We start from the raw sequence: 20759 nt of genomic DNA, 5'->3' as shown, positions 1-20759 counted from the left end.
ATTTTCTAGGGCCTATAAGCATTGATTTTGTGATGAGTCAAGTAGCGTTTGTTACAGTGAAGACTCAGCCTTCTGTCCAGGAGAGAAGATGATTTTCAAACTTTTCCTAGAGCACATAAATTTGCAATGGAAAGCATTTCCTGATCCCCAGAGTTGTCAATACTTTTCCCCCTCCTTAATTTATGTAATATTTATTTATCTGTTTAAATGTTGTATTCCCCTCCCCCCTCAGTAAAAGCTCCTTGAGGGCAAACAATATTTTTCTTTTCCCTTTCTGTCCCCAACACCTAGCATAGCCCCTCCCAATTAGGAAGCACCTAATAAATACTTGTTGAATGAATGAATGCAATGTCTTATTTCTGCATTGCTTCAAGCTTGTTGTTACAACACGGAAAAGAGATCTGTGTGTCCCTAAACACAGCTATTCATTCAAGATGTCAACCCTGTGTGTTGTGGATCCAAAAGCCGGTGGCCGTCATCAGTACAAGAGTTAGAAATAAAATAGAAAACAATCTTAAGTTTATGTGAACTGACACTTATTATCAGTGTGATCTTGGGCAATTTATTTTACTTACTAGGCCTTTTAAAATGTGGGGTTGGACAAAAATAACCTGTAGGTCCATTTCAGAGAAAGTGGCACATTGCTTGGAGACCTAAGTTTTACTTAAAGACCTAATAAAGCAGACCCTACTGCTCTTAAGGGAGCCCTTCCACTTTGGGATAGACCTAAGTGTCATAAAGTTTTCCCTCAAGATGAGCCTAAAAGCGACACTTTCAGCCACTGTTCCTATTTCTGTCTCTCTGGGGCCAAGCAGAAGAAGTCTAATTCCCTGCAGTTGAAGACAGGTATCCTTCCTGCCCCCACTCCCACCTGCAAGTCCTCTCTTTTCCAGGATGATCATCCCTTTTGCCTTCAACTATCCCTAAGAGGATGGTATGATCTTAAAATCTTTCACTATCTTTATTAAAGAATGATAAATCTCAGAATTTCACAACTGGAAGGAGTTATCTTGTTAAACCCACCTGGAATAAGAGTCCCCTCAGCTTTATTCCCCATGGGCCATAGCTTTTATTATTATTATTATTATAAAATATTGAGTGAGAATCCACTGGGTAGGGAGGGAGGGAGAGGAAAGGTCCCAGCAGTCTTTTAAAGATGCACATTTTTAACCTCACTCTAAGAAATTTAGGTCTCAAGATCCCAAGGAATTTAAATGAACCACATTATTTTAATTCATTTGAATTGGTACAATTTTTCTTTATTCTAACCTATTCAGGATGCTCCACAGCCTCCTAAAAATATTTCTCTGAAGTTAACTAGCTTCTTGCCCCACGTTGTGGTATAGCCTTCATTACTTTTTTTTAAGGACACATTTTCAATGCAGTGCTAATTTCCACTAATCCCTGCCCCACCAAAAGTTTTGAATACAGTCTAATTCAGCAAAGAGACCTCTGATGATGTCAGTAGTGGCTCTTCTCTAGTAACAATCTTTTCAGAGCAACTCAGCACAGTGAGATATTGAGTCCTCAGTCAATAAAGGAAAAGAACCATTCTTTTCCATTCATGCTCTGTCCTGGGGAGAGGCATTCCTAACTCTAGAATCTCCTTTCTCTAGTGCATGAGGGTGAAAACAAGATTAGTGCTTAGAAGTGGCATCTTTCTAGAGCAGGAAAACCAAGGGGGACCATTCACTTAGTTGTTAGGTCTTATTTTTGCCTTCAACTTTCTGGGAAGTCCTTTATTTGACTTATGAATTCAATCTTCCTCATGGCATTAAATTCTTAAAGTTGTATTTTAGGCATCTAATTCCCTCCTGAGGCAGCAAGGTGTAGGTAGTGAATAGCACTGACCTTGGAAATAGAAAAACTGGGTTCTCACATATATTAGCTATGTGAACCTGGACAAGTCACTTAACTAACTTCTCAGTGCCCTTAGTCTACTTTTTCAGACTCTTTAAGTTGCAGAGAGATGATTCTTCAATGGGAGTTTTTTACATTAATGAAATCTCAGATCAGGAAAAAAAAATTCCCACCTAATGCTTACCATTTGTAACTTGTTATGTATAATGGTTGTCAAACAATAGAAAGCAAATAGCTGTTTGGTGTGGGAAAAAGTAAGGAAGGAGACTTTAATGTTGCTTCACTATTATATAATTTAAATTATTGATCCATTTTAAAAGGTTCAACATTGCTGAAAAATTCATTTGTATAGGCAGTGAAAACTGAATTCATACAGCTAGAAGGGAATGGAGGACATTGGAAGAGTTGGCAAGAAGCAAAGCTTGGCACCAAGGGTAGAGAATTAATAGGAATCAGGACGCTTGAATGGAGAGATAAAGCCCTGGTTTTGAGGTGGACTGATCCTGAAAGGGCACAGTGAGATAACATCAAGAACTGAGAGGAAGTTAATAAAAGGAAAGAAACAGATCATCTAGGAAGCAGAAGATTAAAGAGAAAGTTGGAAGGATCTCGAAGGAAAGGTTAAAAGGCAAAAACAAAATGGCAGTAAGAGCAATTGTGGCACTGGATACAAATAACTAGTAAAATGGAGACTATCAAGAGAAAATATTTGCAGTTTCTTCATTAAGCATTGAGAATAGCAGCCGTAATTCTGAACTTATGCTCGCCTAAAATGAGAATTTTTACAGATACCTGATGAAAAAACCTTTCCTTAATTATATTTGCACTGCAATGACATGCTTTTAATGGCATAAGAGAAGACATTTCCATAAGAATATTGGTGGGAATCAAAGTTTTGGAATACTACTTCTACAGTCAGCCAGGAAGTTGACCAACAGGCAACAGGAAAAAGTACTAGACTGGGTGTCTAGAAATTGGGGTTCTAGTTTCAACTTAAGTCATTATTAAAACCATGAGCAAGTCATTTTCCTTTCAACTGTAAAATGAGGAAACTAGACTTGATGATCTCTAAAATTACTTCCAGCTCATAATATTCTCGAATTTAAGGTAGAACATGCAAGTGCAGTAAGAGAAGCATGGAGGACTGGGTTGTTCAGAGGAGGGAGAAATCAATTCTGGTCAAGGGAAACTAAGTTTTATTGTATTCATTTATGACCACAACATACAAAAAACTAATTGTTTTAGGTAAATTTTGGAAAATTAGCATACTGACTACAAAAGGCTATTACTTTTCATGCTCCAAACTTAACCAAAGTTTTACAAAATGATAATGCAGGTTAGGTTAGATGACAGCAACCTAGCACTTCACCAGATATAGCTGTGGTCACTGCATCAATTTTATTTAAAAAAACAACTAAGAAGTGAGTTACTTTTGAATAGTATCGCCCAAGTTTCTTTCCTCTATGGACAGCAGTGGCCATATTTAGTCAAATCTTCTGGGGAGGGTGGGAAGGTCAAATGTTTTAGATAGTGTGTTTAGCCTGACTACTGAAATCTGATTTCAATTCTGGTTGATTTCTTTCTATTCCTTTGATGCAAAGACTGTACTTAAGAGCTTTAATAAGGATCCTAAAAAAAAGGCATCTGAACTTTTTTGTAAAAGAAGAATTGGAAACAAAGTAGATGCCCATAGACTGGGGAATGGCTAAACAAATTATCATACCTGAATATAATGGAATAATGCCTGTGCTATAAGAAACAATACAGAGAAGCTTGGAAAAAGTTAGATGAACTGATTCAAAGTAAAGTAAGTAGAATCAGGAAAACGATATACTCAAGGACTTCAGCAATGTAAATGGAAAGAACAGCAGCAAAACAATCAAAACTGAATACTGTAAAATTAAAATGACAAAGCTTGAACTAAAAAGAAGAGATGTGGGAAGGAACCTTCTACTTTTTTGTAAAGGTGTATGTCTGGGGGAAGGAGTAATGGGTATGAAACACTGCATATAATATCTGACTTTTTTGATATTCTGGCTAGTTTTTCTGAACTGTATTTTCCCTTCTTTAGTCTTTCTTACAAAGCAATGTAGAAGGAATACATTAGGAAATATAGATAATGTAAAAACAAAACATAGCAATAAATTTTTAAATGAACCTAAGACTTAATTTTTTCCATTCATTTTGCATAATTAAAACAAAAATACCCTTATGAATTAAAAAAATATATATCACCTTGGCACAGCACATGCTAGTAAACATGTACAAAATCAGTGTGGTTTAATGGAGGGGACATTGGATTTGGAGCCAAAAGACCTGAGTTTGCGCCAATATTTATTAGCTATAAAACAAGGGATAAGTCACAACCTGAGTCTCAATATACCCATCAGTAAAACAGAGTAATAATACTTATGTTGCCTATATCACAGCCTTGTTGTGGAGGTCAAATGAGATAATATATGTAAAGCACTTTGGAAACCTTAAATGCTATATAAATGGCAATTTATGATAGGACCACTATCTACCAGGATTCCCCCTCACTCTACCACATGGGTTAGACTAGTTTTTCCTTGAAAGGTGACAGAGTTGTCTCCAGGATTTGATTGTCCTTCAGTGGGGCTGGTTCTAGGGCTGACTACACTTCCCTTGAGGATACCTCCTAGTGGCCTCTAGACCAATTGATGTAGCTTTGTGGTCAGTCAGAGTGTGCAGATTCTCCATCAGTTATCCTTGGCTCTTGCTATGTGTCAATCTATCTTCTTTTCTGGTTAAATATTTCTTTGATAATGTCCTTTAGCTATTCCTAATATACAATTACTCATTTATAATTGTTGCAGCCTAGTCATACCCACCATACTCTTCTCTGTTGACCTTTAGTTTAGGCCTAACTTCTGTATTGTCAAATGTAGCCATATGACATTACAAGAGGAACTTTGGTATTTAAATGATTAGCCTTTGTTTCAGGCAGAAAAAAATTGAAGTCATTAAAAGAACCATGTAATGTCCCAAAGGCAATCCAGAGAGTAATATGACATAAATACAAGCCATTTTTATAACAGGTTGCAAAGGCTCCCAAAAATGATATAGATGGTTTCATATTATTTGCATTAAGTAGCAGTTGAATGAAAAGTACATAACAAATGTAGTTTTTCTATTACAGGTGACCTTGACTGGAAAGTGAATGCCTAGCATACTTAAAAAGTTCTCTAACCCAAGTTAAATGAATCAATATCAGAATGAGATTCAGTTCAGGCACACTTTGCCTAACATTGCTAACTGATTCCAGAAAAAACTCATGAAGTGAAATAGCATTCCACAGCGCAGCTAGCTCTACAATAACAATATTTGTGCACAAGCAATAAGCAACATAACAGTAAACTGCTCACCTCAGTTCACCGGGTCTCAAAAGCTAGCTCAGGCTTTTGCTGTATAAGCTGTGCCTTTAGTCAAATTCTGTTAGGGTGAGGTAGCATAACCTTATGGTGTTTAATCATAATATATTAATGGTATCATTGCAAAACAATATTAGCTAGAGCAACATTAGATGGGGGCATGCCTGCAGAAGACTTTTAGAGCAACTCTTTGTTAGCACCATTATGGCATAATAGTACTAGAAAATATCCTGCTTGACATCTTGAGCAAATCACTTTAACCTCCTTGGGACTTGGTTTCTTCATTTGTAAAATGAGGGAATGGACAAAATGATCTTTCAGGTCCCTTTCAGCTTTTTTAGATCCATAATCTTATGTTCTATGAAAGGTCTCCCTACTGCCTTTTCTAGTTAGCAATTTCCTGTCAGAGTTTATGTATCAAATGAAATTTGCATGGTAGATCTCTCACATTCAAATACAGAATTATTCTTTCCCATACTTCTTTCTTTCTTTCCTTCCTTTCTTCTTTCTTTCTTCCATTCTTTTCTTCCTTTCTTTCTTTCCTTCCTTCCTTTCTCCCTTTCTTCCTCTTTCCCAATATCTCCTCTCCTCCCTTTCCTTCCCTTGCCCTTTCTTTCCTCTCCCCCACCTCTCTCTCTGTCACTCTATCTGTTTCTCTTTCTCTCTCTCTCAAGTTGGAAGCGCAGGGACTAGTCAGAGACCCAGTCCCACTCTAATTGGCATAGAAGTCTTGACCTGCTCCATTTTTCAACGTGGCCCCCATTCCCAGGGGATCATCAGAGTAATGTACCATATCAGAAGCTGGTATGAGCACCCTGTTAGTATTGCCTACTACAACTCAAAACTCCTTAATCTGAGACACACCAGATCTCAAACTCCCCCCCATTGCAGGTATGGGCAACCACACTGGCACCCTGCTCCTTTCTAAAAAGCTACTTTTATGTAGAATCTATAGATTCCTCTTAATTTCTATTCCCTTTACCTGCTACTGTTGTTGTTGAGTTGTTTTCAGTTGTATCCTACTCTTTGTACCCCATTTGGGATTTTCTTGGCAAAAATACTGGTTTGTCATTTCCTTCTCCAGTTCATTTTACAGATGGGGAAACTGAGGCAAATAGAGTGAAATGACTTGCCCAGGGTCCCACAGCTAGTAAGTGTCCAAGGCCAGATTTGAAAACTCAGGAAGATGAGTCTTCCTGACTCCAGGTCTGGCACTCTATCCATTGTGCCACCTAGCTTTTATTTTATTGTGTGAGCTAAGTCAACATTCATCACATTTTACAATCTAAGTGAGACACAGCACACATCACTGCATCCCTATTTTATATTCACAGTTCTAATTCTACCTGGAGTTAATGATTTAGCTACTGTGATGTTTTAAGGTAGTTTTAGACTAGGGAAAGAAAATGACTGATTTGTACAGTCAATGCATTCTTTTAAGTCAACAAGCCCAGTCAACTGTTGGAAGTCGAAAGCGTATTTTTTTTAAAGTATAAGGTAATCTTGGAGTGTCAAAGCCCAAAACTATTTCCCTTTGCTACCCTTTTCACTAGGGAAAACAAAATTCTTTCTTTCTGGGCTACAATTATATCCCTCAATTACAGAGAGAAACTCATCTCTTCAAAACTACCTGACTTCACTGGATCCTATAAATAAAATTTCTTGAATGAAAGTCCCCTTTTGCATGGAAGATGCAGTCTACCCCAATATAGGTCTCTATCTACTATGTAATCTTGCCTAGCTCATAGTAAGTGTGTGATAAATGCTCACTGAATCAAGCATTTATATTAAGTACTTACTATGTGCCAGGTCAGAGGGAATGGGACATTGATTCGCATCTCATTTCTAACACTTATAGACTATGTAACCCTGGACAAGTCACTTCAATCAATTAATCCATTAGCATTTATTAAGGTAGTATGGCATAATAAAAAGATAGCTGTCCTGGAAGCTAGGAGGTTCTGGGTTCAAATATCACCATTGGTACATCTGGCTTGTGTGACCCTGGGTAAGCCACTAAACTCTAAGGTAACCAACTGTCTAAGGCTAGAAGTTTCCCGGACTGCATTGGCAAAGGGAGTTACTTATCCTAGGAGTTCTCTATACCAATCAAATCACTGGTCCATTCCCTAGAACTATATGATAGGTATTATGCCAAGCACTGTGGATAAAAAGCAGATGTACCTACATTCGAGTAGTTTACATTCTAACAGGGAAAATAATACCCATATATAAGTATACACACAGGGAAGATATGCTCATATGTAAGTATAGACACACACACAATAAATACAGGGTAGTTTGAGGAGGAAGCACGCTGGTGGCTTGGAGAAAGGTCAGGAAAGACTTCATTTAAAGGTGATGCTTGAGCTGAGTCTTCATGGAAACCAGGGATTCAAGAGAAAGAAGGGAGGAAGGAGTGTTTTCCAAGCATGGGGTACAGCCAGTGCTAAGGCATGGAGATGGATGATTGGATTGAAGGGTATGTGGAGGGGAGTAATTTGTAAAAAGACTGGAAAAGTAGGAAGGGGCCAGGTTGTAAAGAACTTTAAAAGCCAAACCCAGGAGTTTATATTTGATCCTAGAGGCAGTAGGGAACCATTGGACTTTATTGATGTGGGTGGAGGGAGGTGACAGAATTGGACTTATGTTTTAGGGAAGGCTCTTTGGTTGCTCTATGGAGAATGGGATGGCTTAAGAAGAGAGGCTTAAGGTACAGAGACCAAATGAGAGGCTATTATTGCAATGAGATGTGATGAGGTATTGACCTAAGATGGCAGTTGCACAAGTAGAGGAAGGAACACATATATCAGAGACATTGTGGAAATAGAGTTGGCAGATAATTGTATATGTGGAGTAGTTAAGAGTGAGGAATCAAAGGCAGCTAGGTGGTACAGTGGATAGAGTACCGGCCCTGGAGTCAGGAGGACGTGAGTTTAAATCCGGCCTCAGACACATAACACTCACTAGCTGTGTGACTCTGGGCAAGTCACTTAACCTCAACTGCCTCATCAAAAAAAAAAAAAAAAAAGAACAAAGATAGTACTGAGGATGAGAACCTGGATAACTGGTGAGAGATAGGAATAGGAAAGTCCAGAAGAGAACTGTACTTTGGGAGAAAGATGAGTGTTGTCTTGGATATGTTGAATTTGAGATGCCTAGGGGACTCAATTTTTCAGCATCCCCACACCACTCTGTAAGACTATAAGTTGCAGAGCAAGTGTTGATCTTCATTGATGATGGGAGTTTCAACACTGAGAATTCCTTTCAACAATGAGTTCATAGTTTTTGCTTTGTTTTATGTGTGCTAAGGGCTGAAATTAAATCGAATTGCTGAATTGATTTGAATTTGCTCTCTTGGGCTATCCTCTTGGCTTATTATATTTCTTTCCCGTGAATTCTCTCAATGATCCTATCTCAAAGTTAAATAGTAACTTTCTAATATATGTCATGGAGACTCAGATATAATCACTTGACCTAGAAACTGGCTTGAACCAGAGTACCCAAAAGCAACATTGTGATGCAGTGGCAAGAGCCTGACTGGGAGTCAGGAAGAGCTGGATTCAAATTTTGCCCCCGATACTTTATAACCATCTTACACTGCACAAATCATGTCATTTCTCATTGCCTCAGGTAATGAGTTGCTGTTCTGCATAGGTGGAAGAAGATTTCATACCGGGAGTTCCCTACACCCATGGAATTACACACATTATTATTATTATTAATTTTTTTCTTTAATGAATCTGGAGCTCAAAATCCCCATTCCATCATCTTTTATGATCATACTTTAGGATGATAGAAGCAGGTTGTTGAGTTAGCTTTTGTAAGAGAAGTTGTAAATGCCTTCTTCATCCAGTACTGATGCTAAAGCATGGCATAAAAGGCTAGTCCACAACAGCCACCACAGAAATATTTATTAAATACCAAACTGGGCCCCAACTCACAAAGAGGCTGTGTTACAAATGCTGGCTTGTACGTTAGGTGTTTAAATTTAGAATACATTTCTACAGCTGTAAATGTAGATTTCCCAATGAACCCAATAGGTGTTGTCTCCCCCTTTTGGAATGTAAGCACCTGAGCACAGGTACTGGTCTTGCTTTTACATTTGCATCGTGCTTGGCACAGTATTTCTGCATTCATTTAACCCACAATGTCATAGAAATACTGGATGTCTGCAGTGAAAAATAGTAGAAAACAATACTAATTCATGCTAGAAATTAAGCAAAATATTAAAACAATATAATGAAATAAGAGTATTTATATAAAAACTATCTTAAATACTGGTTCACAAAGAAAAGTCGGTGGATGAGGATGGAAGGAGGAGGCTTTTGTGATTCTGATTATGAAAGGAAGTTCTAGGCACTTTCAAGGACTTTAGAGGCTGATTATCATTTAATTTTACTTATGAATTCTCCTCTTGAGAATGGTGTATCTCTAACAAGTGTTTTTCTTACTTTAAGAAATAAATTCATTCTTCCACTTAGCCATGATTAAGGCTATTTTTTTTTTTTTGAAACACAGATAGAATAAAACACACATGGGAGAGAGAGAGGAAGAGGGAGGGAGAGATTTTCCCAAAGAGAGTTGAACAAGAATTGGAAGAAATAAAGAAGGTGTTAAATGGGATGTGTCTGGGAGTGGAAGAAAGGTAATGTTTTGTTTTGTTTTTTTAAAAAGGAAAAAGGGCTTGTACGTTGTGTTATCCACAATTCCCCTGACAGCAGAGAAAGATGATAGGGAAGAGACCTTATGTGAGACAGTTACCAACGTTGCTGTCCTCTAGAATGAGCAAGGAGGTTTGGAGGCAGTGTGAAGAGTTGAATCCAACCTGACGCTGTGTGACCCTGGGCAAAATCGCTTAACCCTTCTGAAACTATTTCATCTGTAAAATGGGGATAATACATATTATCACAAGATTGTTGTGAGGCTCAAAAAAGACAAAATATGTAAAACACTTTGCATATTTTAAAGTCCTATGAAAATTTCATCTATTATTAGTTACATATTGTTACATTTGTAACTTAGGAATTACCTCTATCGGGGCAGGTAGGTGGTACAATGGATAGAGTACGGGCCCTGGAGTCAGGAGGACCTGAGTTTAAATCCAGTCTCAGACCAGACACTTGACACTTACTAGCTGTGTGACCCTGGGCAAGTCACTTAACCCCAATTGCCTCCAAAAAAAAAAAAAAGGAATCAAGGAATTACCTCTATTGGCTAAAAGCAGATGTTTGTAGTCCTTTAGCTTGAAACCTATTTTTGCCTCTACTATCAAATATAAATTCCTCAGTTTGATATTTAAAGCTCCGGCATTTACAACCTGACCCCTTCCAGTTATACTTGACTTATTAACTATTCCTCTCCTCCATACACTCTATGGTCCAGACATATTAGCCTACTAGCCATTCATCATAAAAGACACTTCACCCGTCTTCCACTTCCATGCTTTTCACTGGCCATCCCCCATACCTGGAATGCTCTCCCTTCTTACCTCTGCCTCTTAGGATCCCATGACTTCCTTCCCACCTTCCACATGGAAGCCTTTCTCTAAAATTAGCTTGGATCTACTCTCTCTCTCTGACTTTGTTTCTTTCAACATACACACATATATGTACACACACATATATACATATATGTACACATGGGCATACAAATGTGGATGCATATGTACATACATATATACACATTTTGTCTCTCCATTACAATGAAAATCCCTTGAGAGCAGGGATTATTTTTGTTTTTTTTTTGTACCTTCTGTTACTCATCGAAGTGTTTTGTACATAGTAAGCATTCAATAAATGCTTATGACTGATTGTTATGAGAAGTAGTCAAGGAGTGAGATAGATAGGCGTCAGTTGGGTAGAGGCACTGGTAAATGTGAGCAGGGTCAAGCATATTTTGTAGGCAAAATAGACTATTTGCAACCTTTTTTTTTTTTTCAAACTGCCATACAGGATTGGCAAGTTTAGACTAGATGACCTCTGGTTCCTTGCCCAATGACTTTATGCTGTGTGGCTTGATTGGTTCAATATCATGGTTGGAAACAGAAACCTTACATACCCACCCTATGCCCATGCCACTCATCTCTGATAACATTCCCATCCTCACCCCACCTTGTAGGAACATAAAACACTTAAAAATAAGGCTAAATGGCTGCTTAATCACCAGATTGGCTTCTCCCAAACAACCACATGACAAATCCAGCGTGTTTGTTTTATAATGAGCACTTGCAGCACTGGATTCACGGTAGACACAATTGGTTTTTCATGCTCCCCCAACACTCCTTTCTGCCCCCTTGTCCTGTGATCCTGCAAGGACCTATCCTCTATATCATATACTCAGGCTACCCCAGATCCCTCTTGTCAGGAAGGAGATCACTCTGTTAAACTACATATGTCATACTAAGTCAGGTATTTAATATATGTTTGAACTCTTCTCAAAATGTCAGACAGTAAGTTATTTTCAAAGAGGACTGGTCATTGGAAACAACAATATTTAAGCCTAAGTAGTGAATCTTCAGGGATGGAATTTTAGACACTGCAGCACCTGAGTGAGAGTTTTGACCAAGGGACCTCTAAGCAATCTAGGACCAGGACTGGAAATTTAGAGCTGGAATAATCATAAAAATAACTGATATTTAGATATTCAACCTCAGACAAAAACTTGCTATGTGACCCTGGAAAAGTCACTAACCTCTCAGTGAATAATACTAGTCAATTAATAAATATTTATTAAGCATTTATTATGTTCTAGGCACTGTGCTAGTGGTGGGGATACAAATATGAAAAAGAAAGACAGTCCCTGTCCTCAAGGAGCTTATAATCTAATGGGAGAAGACAACACATAAAGGGAAGAAGCTGAAAAGAGGAAGGGAAAGCAGCCAGTGTGAGGGCTTGACAAAGAAGTCCAAAGGAGAGCACTGGGTGAGAAGTGAAAAGAAGAAGTGGTTGGCCTGGGCACCATCCTTACATGGAGGTTTTGGGAAGGAGCTCTTTACACCACCCAGCCAATCAGAGGGTCCCAGGGCAGAGGGTTCTGATGAGCAATGAGAACCAAGGCTCATCATCAGAAACCTCATCCTCTTGCAGGCCTTCTTCCACATACCAATGCTGCCTCAAATCACACAACTGATACAATGTTATTGTGGAAAAAACACAGGCTTTGAAATCACACGATCTGAAGGAGGGAACAAAGCATTTATTTAGCACTTGCTGTGTGCAAAGCCCTTTGCACTGGGGATACGGAAGGAAAAGTAAGGCAGCCCCTGCTCTCAGGGAGCTTCCCATATAACAGGAAAGATAATGCACATGGAAGGTTTTAGCTGCAAGTCCAAATAGACTATGGAAAGGTCCTATGGCCCACAGGGTTGAAGAGGTAAAGCAGATGGGGATTTGTCTTTGTTACTGTCATTTCTTCCGAAAAAATCATATCATTTTCTTATGTTGAACTGTTTGGCAATGACAAGGACTTGGATGGTAAGAACTTTCTTTTCTGGGTCTTCAGCAGATGTAGCTGATAGCACATGCAAGAGCAGTTGCCAGGCTATATATCCACAGAGGTCTTCACAGGGTGACAGCTGAGGGCCCTAGGCTGGAAGTATGGCAATTTGTGAGATTTTGGGGGTCAGGATCCTGGGCTGTTTTCATTAGAGTCTGAGGGAAGACAGTGGTCACTATGGTGGTGGTGGTTTGATATGCCTGGTATATACTTAGGCTTGGGTTCAAATCCTGGCTATACTAATAATAATCGTAATAGTAATGGGCAGCTAAGTGGCACAGTGGATACAGTGCCAGGCCTGGAGTCAGGAAGATTCATTTTCTTGAGTTTAGACCTGACCTCAGACACTTACTGGTTGTGTGACCCTGAGCAAGTCACTTAACCCTGTTGGCCTCAGTTTTCTCATCTGTAAAATGAGCTGGAGAAGGAAATGACAAACCACTCAAGTATCTTTGCCAAGAAAACCCCAAATGGGGTAATGAAGAGTCAGATACAACTGAAAACAACTGAACAAAAACAATAATAGAAATAGTAATAATCTGTGTAATCTTGGGTAAATCACTTAATTTCTTATGGCCTCAGTCTCTTCATCTGTAAGGGGATGAGGTTGGACTAGATCAGGTCTAAGGTCCATTCTATTCTAAATCGTATTAACTTCACCTGAGCATAAAGCTCACCTGGAGTATTTGCATAACCTCTCCTATTTTCATGGCTACCATTATGTTTGCTTTTTCTGGGACAAGTTGGAACTAGAATTTTCCAGTTTCTGGGAGTCTGCCCTTTAATGTCACTACTAAATCAGGTGTTAGCCCATTGCTCAATCAAGACTGTCCTCATTTCCTTAATATTCATTTTGATTGTTGGAAAAGCCAACAGGCTTTCAGTTGTATGTATTAGGATAATAGCAAAAGCACTGTGGAAATCTCTACACAGTGAGTGGTAAACAGTATAATCAGTATGGGGCTGATGTTGTAACAGACACTACTGACATCATGGATATATTCAATAAACTTTACCCCCAGCACAGAGGCATGTACTTACTGCACAGGACGTGACTTTCTAGAGGCAGATGATGCCAGGGTATAAACTGCTTAAAATGCATATACACTTCTATTTCATTTCAGCAAACTCCAGAAGACAAAGAGAGATATTAGATGGCTCCATGGAGTAACTGGTGAGTGGTTTGAAGAAATCCAGAGAAAAAAGTTTCTCAATGACACCGATGTCAACCAGATGTTGAAACAACCACTCACGTACAGGCTAAGGAAGACAAAAAATGGTGAGATGTTAGGTATATGTGTTGCCTCATTTCATAGCTCGATGGGTTTTGTTTTGTTTTATTGTTTTTTGGAAGGAGGAAAAGAGAATCTGAGGAGGGTGGTCCAGACCTATGATTTCATTGGTTACAGGGAATTCCCAAAGTGGAAACTCTCTCCTCTAATATGGAAATTTCCTCCACTGAAGCAGATTGGTCACTAGGACCATATAGGACCACATAAGACCACACAGAATCATAGATTTAGAGTTGGAAGGGACCTTAGAAGCCAAACAGTCTAATGCTTGCATTTTATAAATGAAGAAACTGAGCCTCAAAGAGGTTAAGCAATTTGCCCATGATCATATAGCTGACATGTGTAATAGACAGGACTTGAATCTAGAATCTTCCTAACTACAAAGCTGGACCTCTATCTACTACGCCACGCTGCTTCAATCCTGTTAATAATGCCTCTATATAACTCCAGTTTTACCAAAAGATAAAAAAAAAGTTTCAGTTCCTTTTTAACAAAAGCTTATAGAACCACAAATTCTAAAAAGGGATTAGCAAATTTGAAGTCAGGTTTGCCGGAGCCTCTCAGTAAGAGTGTCATTGGAGCTCACCATCTTCAGGTGAACACTGTTCACCACCAAGTTCAGTAACCTTGTGCTTTGATTGGGGTCCAATGCTAATTCGAGATTCCAGTCAATCATTAATATCAATATCCTAGGAATAATTTTATATTATTAATATTATAAAAATTCATTATTTTTTATTTTTGCAACATCTGCAGCTCCTACGTGGGTAAATATCTCAGTGTATGTAGTATATATACTGTTGTTTTAAGATTAAGTCCATATCATAGTGATCTTTTTCCAGTTAAAGTGATTTTGTATAAATATTTCCATATATTAACCTAACCCACAGATGTCATTTATTTCTATTTTGGGCACATTGAGAGATTTTTATAGAATATCTAGTTTTTAATATCTAGTAAGTAGCTGGTGACACATGACTGAAGCTCAGGAAAGAGACTACGATTGAATACATAGATCAAAGCATTATCTTCATGGAGATGATCATTAAACTCAAAAGAGATTAGATAAGATAGATAGGAGGCCAGGGCCCAAGACAGAGCCCAGGAGCCCAAGAGTATACCCAGAATTAAAAGGCATGAACTAGTTAGACAAGTAGAAGGAGAATTAGAAGACAGTAGAGTCATGAAAACCCAGAGAAGTGAGACTATCTAAGAAGAGAGAGTGGCCAACAGTGTCAAACTGGGAAGAAAGGTTAACAAAGATGAGGGATATGGAGAGATGAACCAGTTAAGAGATTGCGGACAACTTTAGAGAAAACAGTTTCAGTCCAGTGGTGACATCAGAAGCCATATTGCTAAGAGTTGAGAAGTAAGGGGAGAGAGTAAAGCAGATAATTTAGAGGTTATTTGCATTTCCTTTTTTATATGAAAAGTTGATTATGTTTTAAACTACATTTTTAAAAATCTTCATTTTGTATGATACCCTTTGCTATTCTACTGAACCACTAAAATAAAATTTTCTTCTTCTTCTTTTTTTTTTTTGCAATGGGGTTAAGTGACTTGCCCAGGGTCACACAGCTCATATGTGTCAAGTATCTGAGGACACATTTGAACTCAGGTCCTCCTGATTCCAGGGCCCCTGCTCTACCCACTGCACCACCTTGTTGCTCCTAAAATAAAATTTTCTAAAAGCAAATAGTAAAGTAGCCTCATGAGACATGGATGGGTTCCACCCTCTACCTGCCTTTTTTTGTTGTGTATGGGTAGACAAGATTGAGAAATGACCCTTGCCTGTTATGAAGAGAGTGAAATTCATAGAATTTTGTGTTTGGAAGTGACCACCGAGGTGATCTAGGCCCAACCAACCCTTTACTACAAATCCTTTCTACAATATTTCTAGTAGGTAATCATGCGGCCTATGATTCCATGGTTCTTTTTGTATGAATGTTCCCATCCATCCAATTAACCATGAATAAATAAGGGTGTATTGAGAGGCTCATCTCTATTTTGTCATGATCTTCCCTCCCTACAGAATCATTGGCTACCCAGCTCTGTAAAGGTCAGTGCCTGGTTGCCTCCCAGCTCCTGTGGCCTCTCTTGAATATATGCTCCATGTCAATTATTAGACTCTATGAGGCTAAGGCAAGGGAAGGAATGGAAAAGAAAATGTGGGAAGGAGTCTCTTTTCTATGAGGTGTTTAGCATTTGCCCACAGTAAAATTCTACTCGAAAGCCATAAGGGACAGCACTGGGCACTCAAAGGTTATACTAATGGAGCATAAGTTCTGGAAAGTCCAATCAAACTAGAAAGACCTAGAGTATAGGCCCTCTATAGTCTATAGAGTATAGAGATAGATGGACTCTACACCTATCCACACATGACCAGTCTAGTTAAATTCATAGAGGTTTAGCACTAGGATGTCCTCAGAGTAATGGATTTTGTGGCCACAGCAGCTCTTGTCCACTTCTTAGTTTCCCTCATTTCCTGCAAGATTCAGTTCAAATATCACCTTCTGCAGGAGGCCTTGTTGGTTCACAGCTGCAAGAGCCTTCCCTTCTAAGGTTATGGTTCATGTACTCTGTGTCTTGGATGTAACCTATTCACTTACATGCTGTCTTCCCCATTAGACTGCAAGCTCCTTGAGGTCAGGGACTGTGTTTTGCATTTCTTTATATTCCTATCCCTTAACACAGTGCCTGGCACATAGTAAATGGTTAATAATTGTTAATGGATTGATTAAAGTCTTCAGGGGTTGAAATCTGCATTGGTGGAGGGTGAGTGTTCCTACCTATAAAACTATGGACCATTGAAGTTCAGCATGTATACATGACCATATTTTAAAGAATCATTCACCACTTGCAATGCTGTTGTTTGTTTCTAGATTCAATGCATTCACCCATGTCAAGATCCCCAGATCTTCCACATCAAAATAATCTCTCATCTACTCCTCGCCAACTGGGCTTCAGGTCATCTCTAGCTTCACTATTCTCTTTTGGAAAATCAAGGAAGGAGATTGTAAAGCCTCAGGCCCCAACACAACAAGGGTAAGGTAACCACAGATCACATGTACATTCCATTAGCAAGCATATTATCTAAGAAGCAGGTATCATATTTCTCATTCATATATTGGCTTTGATAAGATTAGAAATCAATAGGACTACAATTTAACAAAAATTTGTTAATGGCTTACTACAAGCAATGTATTATGCTGGACGCTGAAGATTCAAAGACAAAAAAATTAAATGTTCCCTGCCCTCAAGAAGCTTACATTGTATAGGGGGATGGGGATGGCGTGGATACAACATATGCAGAGATAAATAGTTTCAAGAGAATTTGAAGAGAAGAAAGCACTAACATCGAGAGTATCAGAAAAAGCTTCTGAAAAAAAAGCTTTCAGAAAAGGCTGGAGCCTTATAGAGGCACTTCATTCTTTTAAGTGACTTATTGATTGATTGATTCATTGATTATAGGAAGCCAGGAAATCTAAGAGGAGACAATATGTGAAGATAGATTATGTTCCAGACCTGTACCTGGGGCTCTTGTAGCCCAAATGGGGCTCTGTGAAGCATGGCTTATCTGAAATGAAGTTCCCACCTTGGTACTTTGGGTCCTAGTTCTTGGGACCCTGATGTATTTGAGAAATCAAAAACTAACCATTAGGAAAGTCTTTATTATATAGTCTCTTCTCATTTCAAAGGATTAAATTGGTTCCCTAGCAATACAGAGCTACTTGGTATTCTTAGTATGGAATGAGGAAGTACTTAGGGGTTAAAGAGGTAAAACCTTTGAAAGACTGAATGGAAGTAAATAACAAATGTGAGATGGACTCTGGAGAGCAACGTTGAATCCCACAGGCTGCTTGGCTCAGTCACGGGATTCAACCTTGCTAGGCCTTTCTAGGGCTTCTGGGTGATTGCTAAATCTGTGCAGAAACAGCGAAAGGCCCCATCCTAAAGCTTCCCCAGAACAGAGTTCAAAGATTGGGAGGATGGGGAGCCAGTGTTCACAGCAGCAAGGTCAAACTCTTTGACTCTTCTAGACTGGATCAGTCCACCTTTACTCACTGTGCTGTCAAATTTATTTTTTTATACAAGAAGCAAGTCTATGGTTACTTTCAGTTGAGCTGACTGCTAAATATTTTAGTCACGTCTCTTCCTGGTTTAAAAAAAAAAAAGCTTCCCACCCTTTTAAGGTGTTGGCTTGGCGTGTGATTTTGTTCCCTATGAAGACAAACTATTAGAAACAAGCTCTGCCTGCAGTCAGTAAAGGTGCTGGAGAGGCAGTACTAGCTGCCTAGGGAGACGAGAGGCAGTGGCCGCCACGACCCAAGTCAGGTAATGAGGCTCAAGAGCATTGACCGCAAAACTTTCTTTTTCCTCAGTTCCGTGACTGGAAGCCTTGCAGCTCCCAGCTGCCATCTGAGGGCTGTTTTGTTTTCTGAAAAGATTTTTCAGATTTGGGAGGAAAAAAAAAAAGTAGGGTGGTTTTTTGTTTTGTTTTGCGATATCCTTACCAGGCTGACTGACAACTTGTGCTGGAATCTTTTTTTGGTAGGTAAGAGTAATTTTTTCTAACCAAAATGTTCGAGGGGTTTATAATTATTTTCATGTTCAGGCACTTGAGACTGGATCAGAATTACTTGAAAAAAATGTTTCTTAGAAAAAAAAAAGAAATGTTTCTTTTAGAGAGAAAAAGGATGTTTTTATATGTGATACAGGTTAGGCTTTTTGCATGTGACTGGATTTTAGATGATTCTTATTGGTTACTGTTACAGAAAATAGAATAATCCAAGATGAGGAAAACTGGGGTCAAGTTTGAGGGAAACTTGTAGCTCATCACAGTGATTGGTACAAGTGTTTTCAGATTGTTTCAGAAAATGTCAACCAGAAAAGTTTAAAAATCTCTTTATCTCTTATTATCTGCAATCCATGTGTTATGGACGGGGTGTAAAAAAGACTTGTAACTTTCTAGTCTGGCAGCTACCTTTCACATGAGCTGTATGGACATTTAGCTCTGTGTAACTTCACTCAATGAAAAATAGTCTGCATTTTTCAACCAGAGTTGTGATTTCATCAGTGTACATAACTATGCATGCATAAAAAGAAAAAAATATATATCATTAATTGTTAGCTAGAAAAAACCTGGTCAAATGGAGTCATTTAAATATATATTTTTTAAACTTTAAATTTTGATCATAAAAAATTGTCTTCTTTATAATGCATTTCATTTCCAAAAGATCAGTAGGAATGTTTGCTTGATCTAGTTCTTAGACCAGTAGTTTGCACACAGTAGGTACTTGATGAATGTTTGTTGAATTGACTCATCATTAATAGATATTTGTTGATTTTAATAATGCACTGGACTCATACTTAAGGAAGCCATGCTTCCAGTCCCTTAAAGCTCACGTGCTAAGACACAGATGAGCAATTCATGACCACTCCCACATATTTGCCTTATGTTTTTTTAAATATATGACTATGGCTTAAATGGATATAAATCTTGAAAGTGCTTCCTCTCTCCATTTTTTTATGCCACATTGGATAATGTGAACTGTGCATCACTGGCCCTGTGGGTCACTCAAAACTTGAACTACACCTGCCTTTTATTAGTCATTCTGATCATTAATCTCAACCTCCAAACTATAAAATCCTGTAGAGAAGGTCTTCCCTGCCTCCCAGCACATTGGAAAGAATTGACAAAGCACTCAGGAAAACAGTCACTCTGAACAAGGCAGCAGTCAGGTTTATACTTGCTGAAGCAGAGGAAAATATGCCACATTATTACTTGCCAGACTCCTGAGAAATTAACGAACAAAGTAGGGCAGAGGCTTTTTTGGTAAAATATCTTGGAAGAAAAAAAGCACAAATTCCCCAAAACCAAAGAAACTATTCTGCCCACCCTGAACTAAACGAGCAGAAAAATGTCTTTTGTTTCTTCCTTTCTTCTACAACTGTTTGTTAACTTGAAGAGTTGGTTAAAAGTATCACCTTTCCAGATACTGTTGACTCATTACATCCAGGAGCTCTTCTTATCACTTTTCCTGGGCTACAGAAGTTGTCTCCAGCACGACTGTCCGTGACTTTGATGTTCCAATATTTGTAGGTCAGCACTGGTTGGTTAGGGAATATGCTTGTTTGCACGAGGGTCAAAGCTTCTCTTCTTTGTTTCCCAAGCTCCTCTTGAAATTATCTCATCTTTATTTTTAATCCCGTACTTAATCCGCTAAACTATACCCATACATTAGTTTTTTAATCTAGAGAAAATAAAATACATTCTGTTTACATTTCCCTTACCTTACTCTCACCAAGTTTTCTCAGTCTGGGTAAATTAGATGTATGTTGAATTTAGTGCAGCCTACACAAAAGCTGTTTTAATAGGATCATTGGTTTAGAATGGGAAGGGAAATCAGAGGTTATGTAGTTCAAACCGGGGGGTGGGGAACCTTCGGCCTTAAGGCTACACGTGGCCTTCTAAATCCTTAAGTGCGGCCTTTTGACTGACTCCAATTTTAAAATTTGAATCCAAATTCAAAGGATGCTGGTTTCCCACCCTTGGTCCAACCTCTTCATTTTACAGCTGAGGAAGCCTAAGCCCAGGGATTGCAAAATCATCGACTTAGAGCTGGAAAGAATTTTAGAGGCCATTTAACCTGACTCTCTCATTTTATAGATGAGGAAACTTGAGAGCCAAAGAGAAGGGATTCTGCCCAAGCTCATA

At 38.6% G+C, this 20759-nt stretch overlaps 1 protein-coding gene across 4 annotated transcripts in view; it reads left to right on the top strand.

The window, feature by feature from the left end:
* EXPH5 (exophilin 5) overlaps window positions 1-20759 on the top strand; it is a 95228-nt gene that overhangs the window by 36226 nt on the left and 38243 nt on the right. The window contains exons 1-3 of one of the 4 annotated variants that reach the window (XM_027849578.1): window positions 9879-9900; window positions 13874-14028; window positions 16924-17086. In XM_027849578.1, coding sequence (XP_027705379.1) covers window positions 13983-14028; window positions 16924-17086 — 209 coding nt within the window. In that variant the 5' untranslated portion in view covers window positions 9879-9900; window positions 13874-13982. Of the gene's footprint in view, window positions 1-9878; window positions 9901-13873; window positions 14029-16923; window positions 17087-18308; window positions 18377-18575; window positions 18593-20759 lie in introns of those variants that run through there. The other 3 variants (XM_027849577.1, XM_027849581.1, XM_027849579.1) reach the window with 3 other exon arrangements.

The sequence above is a fragment of the Vombatus ursinus genome, unplaced genomic scaffold (genome assembly GCF_900497805.2).
Source record: "Vombatus ursinus unplaced genomic scaffold, bare-nosed wombat genome assembly UNPS02007612.1, whole genome shotgun sequence".
Classification (NCBI taxonomy): domain Eukaryota; kingdom Metazoa; phylum Chordata; class Mammalia; order Diprotodontia; family Vombatidae; genus Vombatus; species Vombatus ursinus.
The sequence above is the reverse complement of the archived record's forward strand: the minus strand, read 5'-3'. Positions and strand labels throughout refer to the sequence as shown.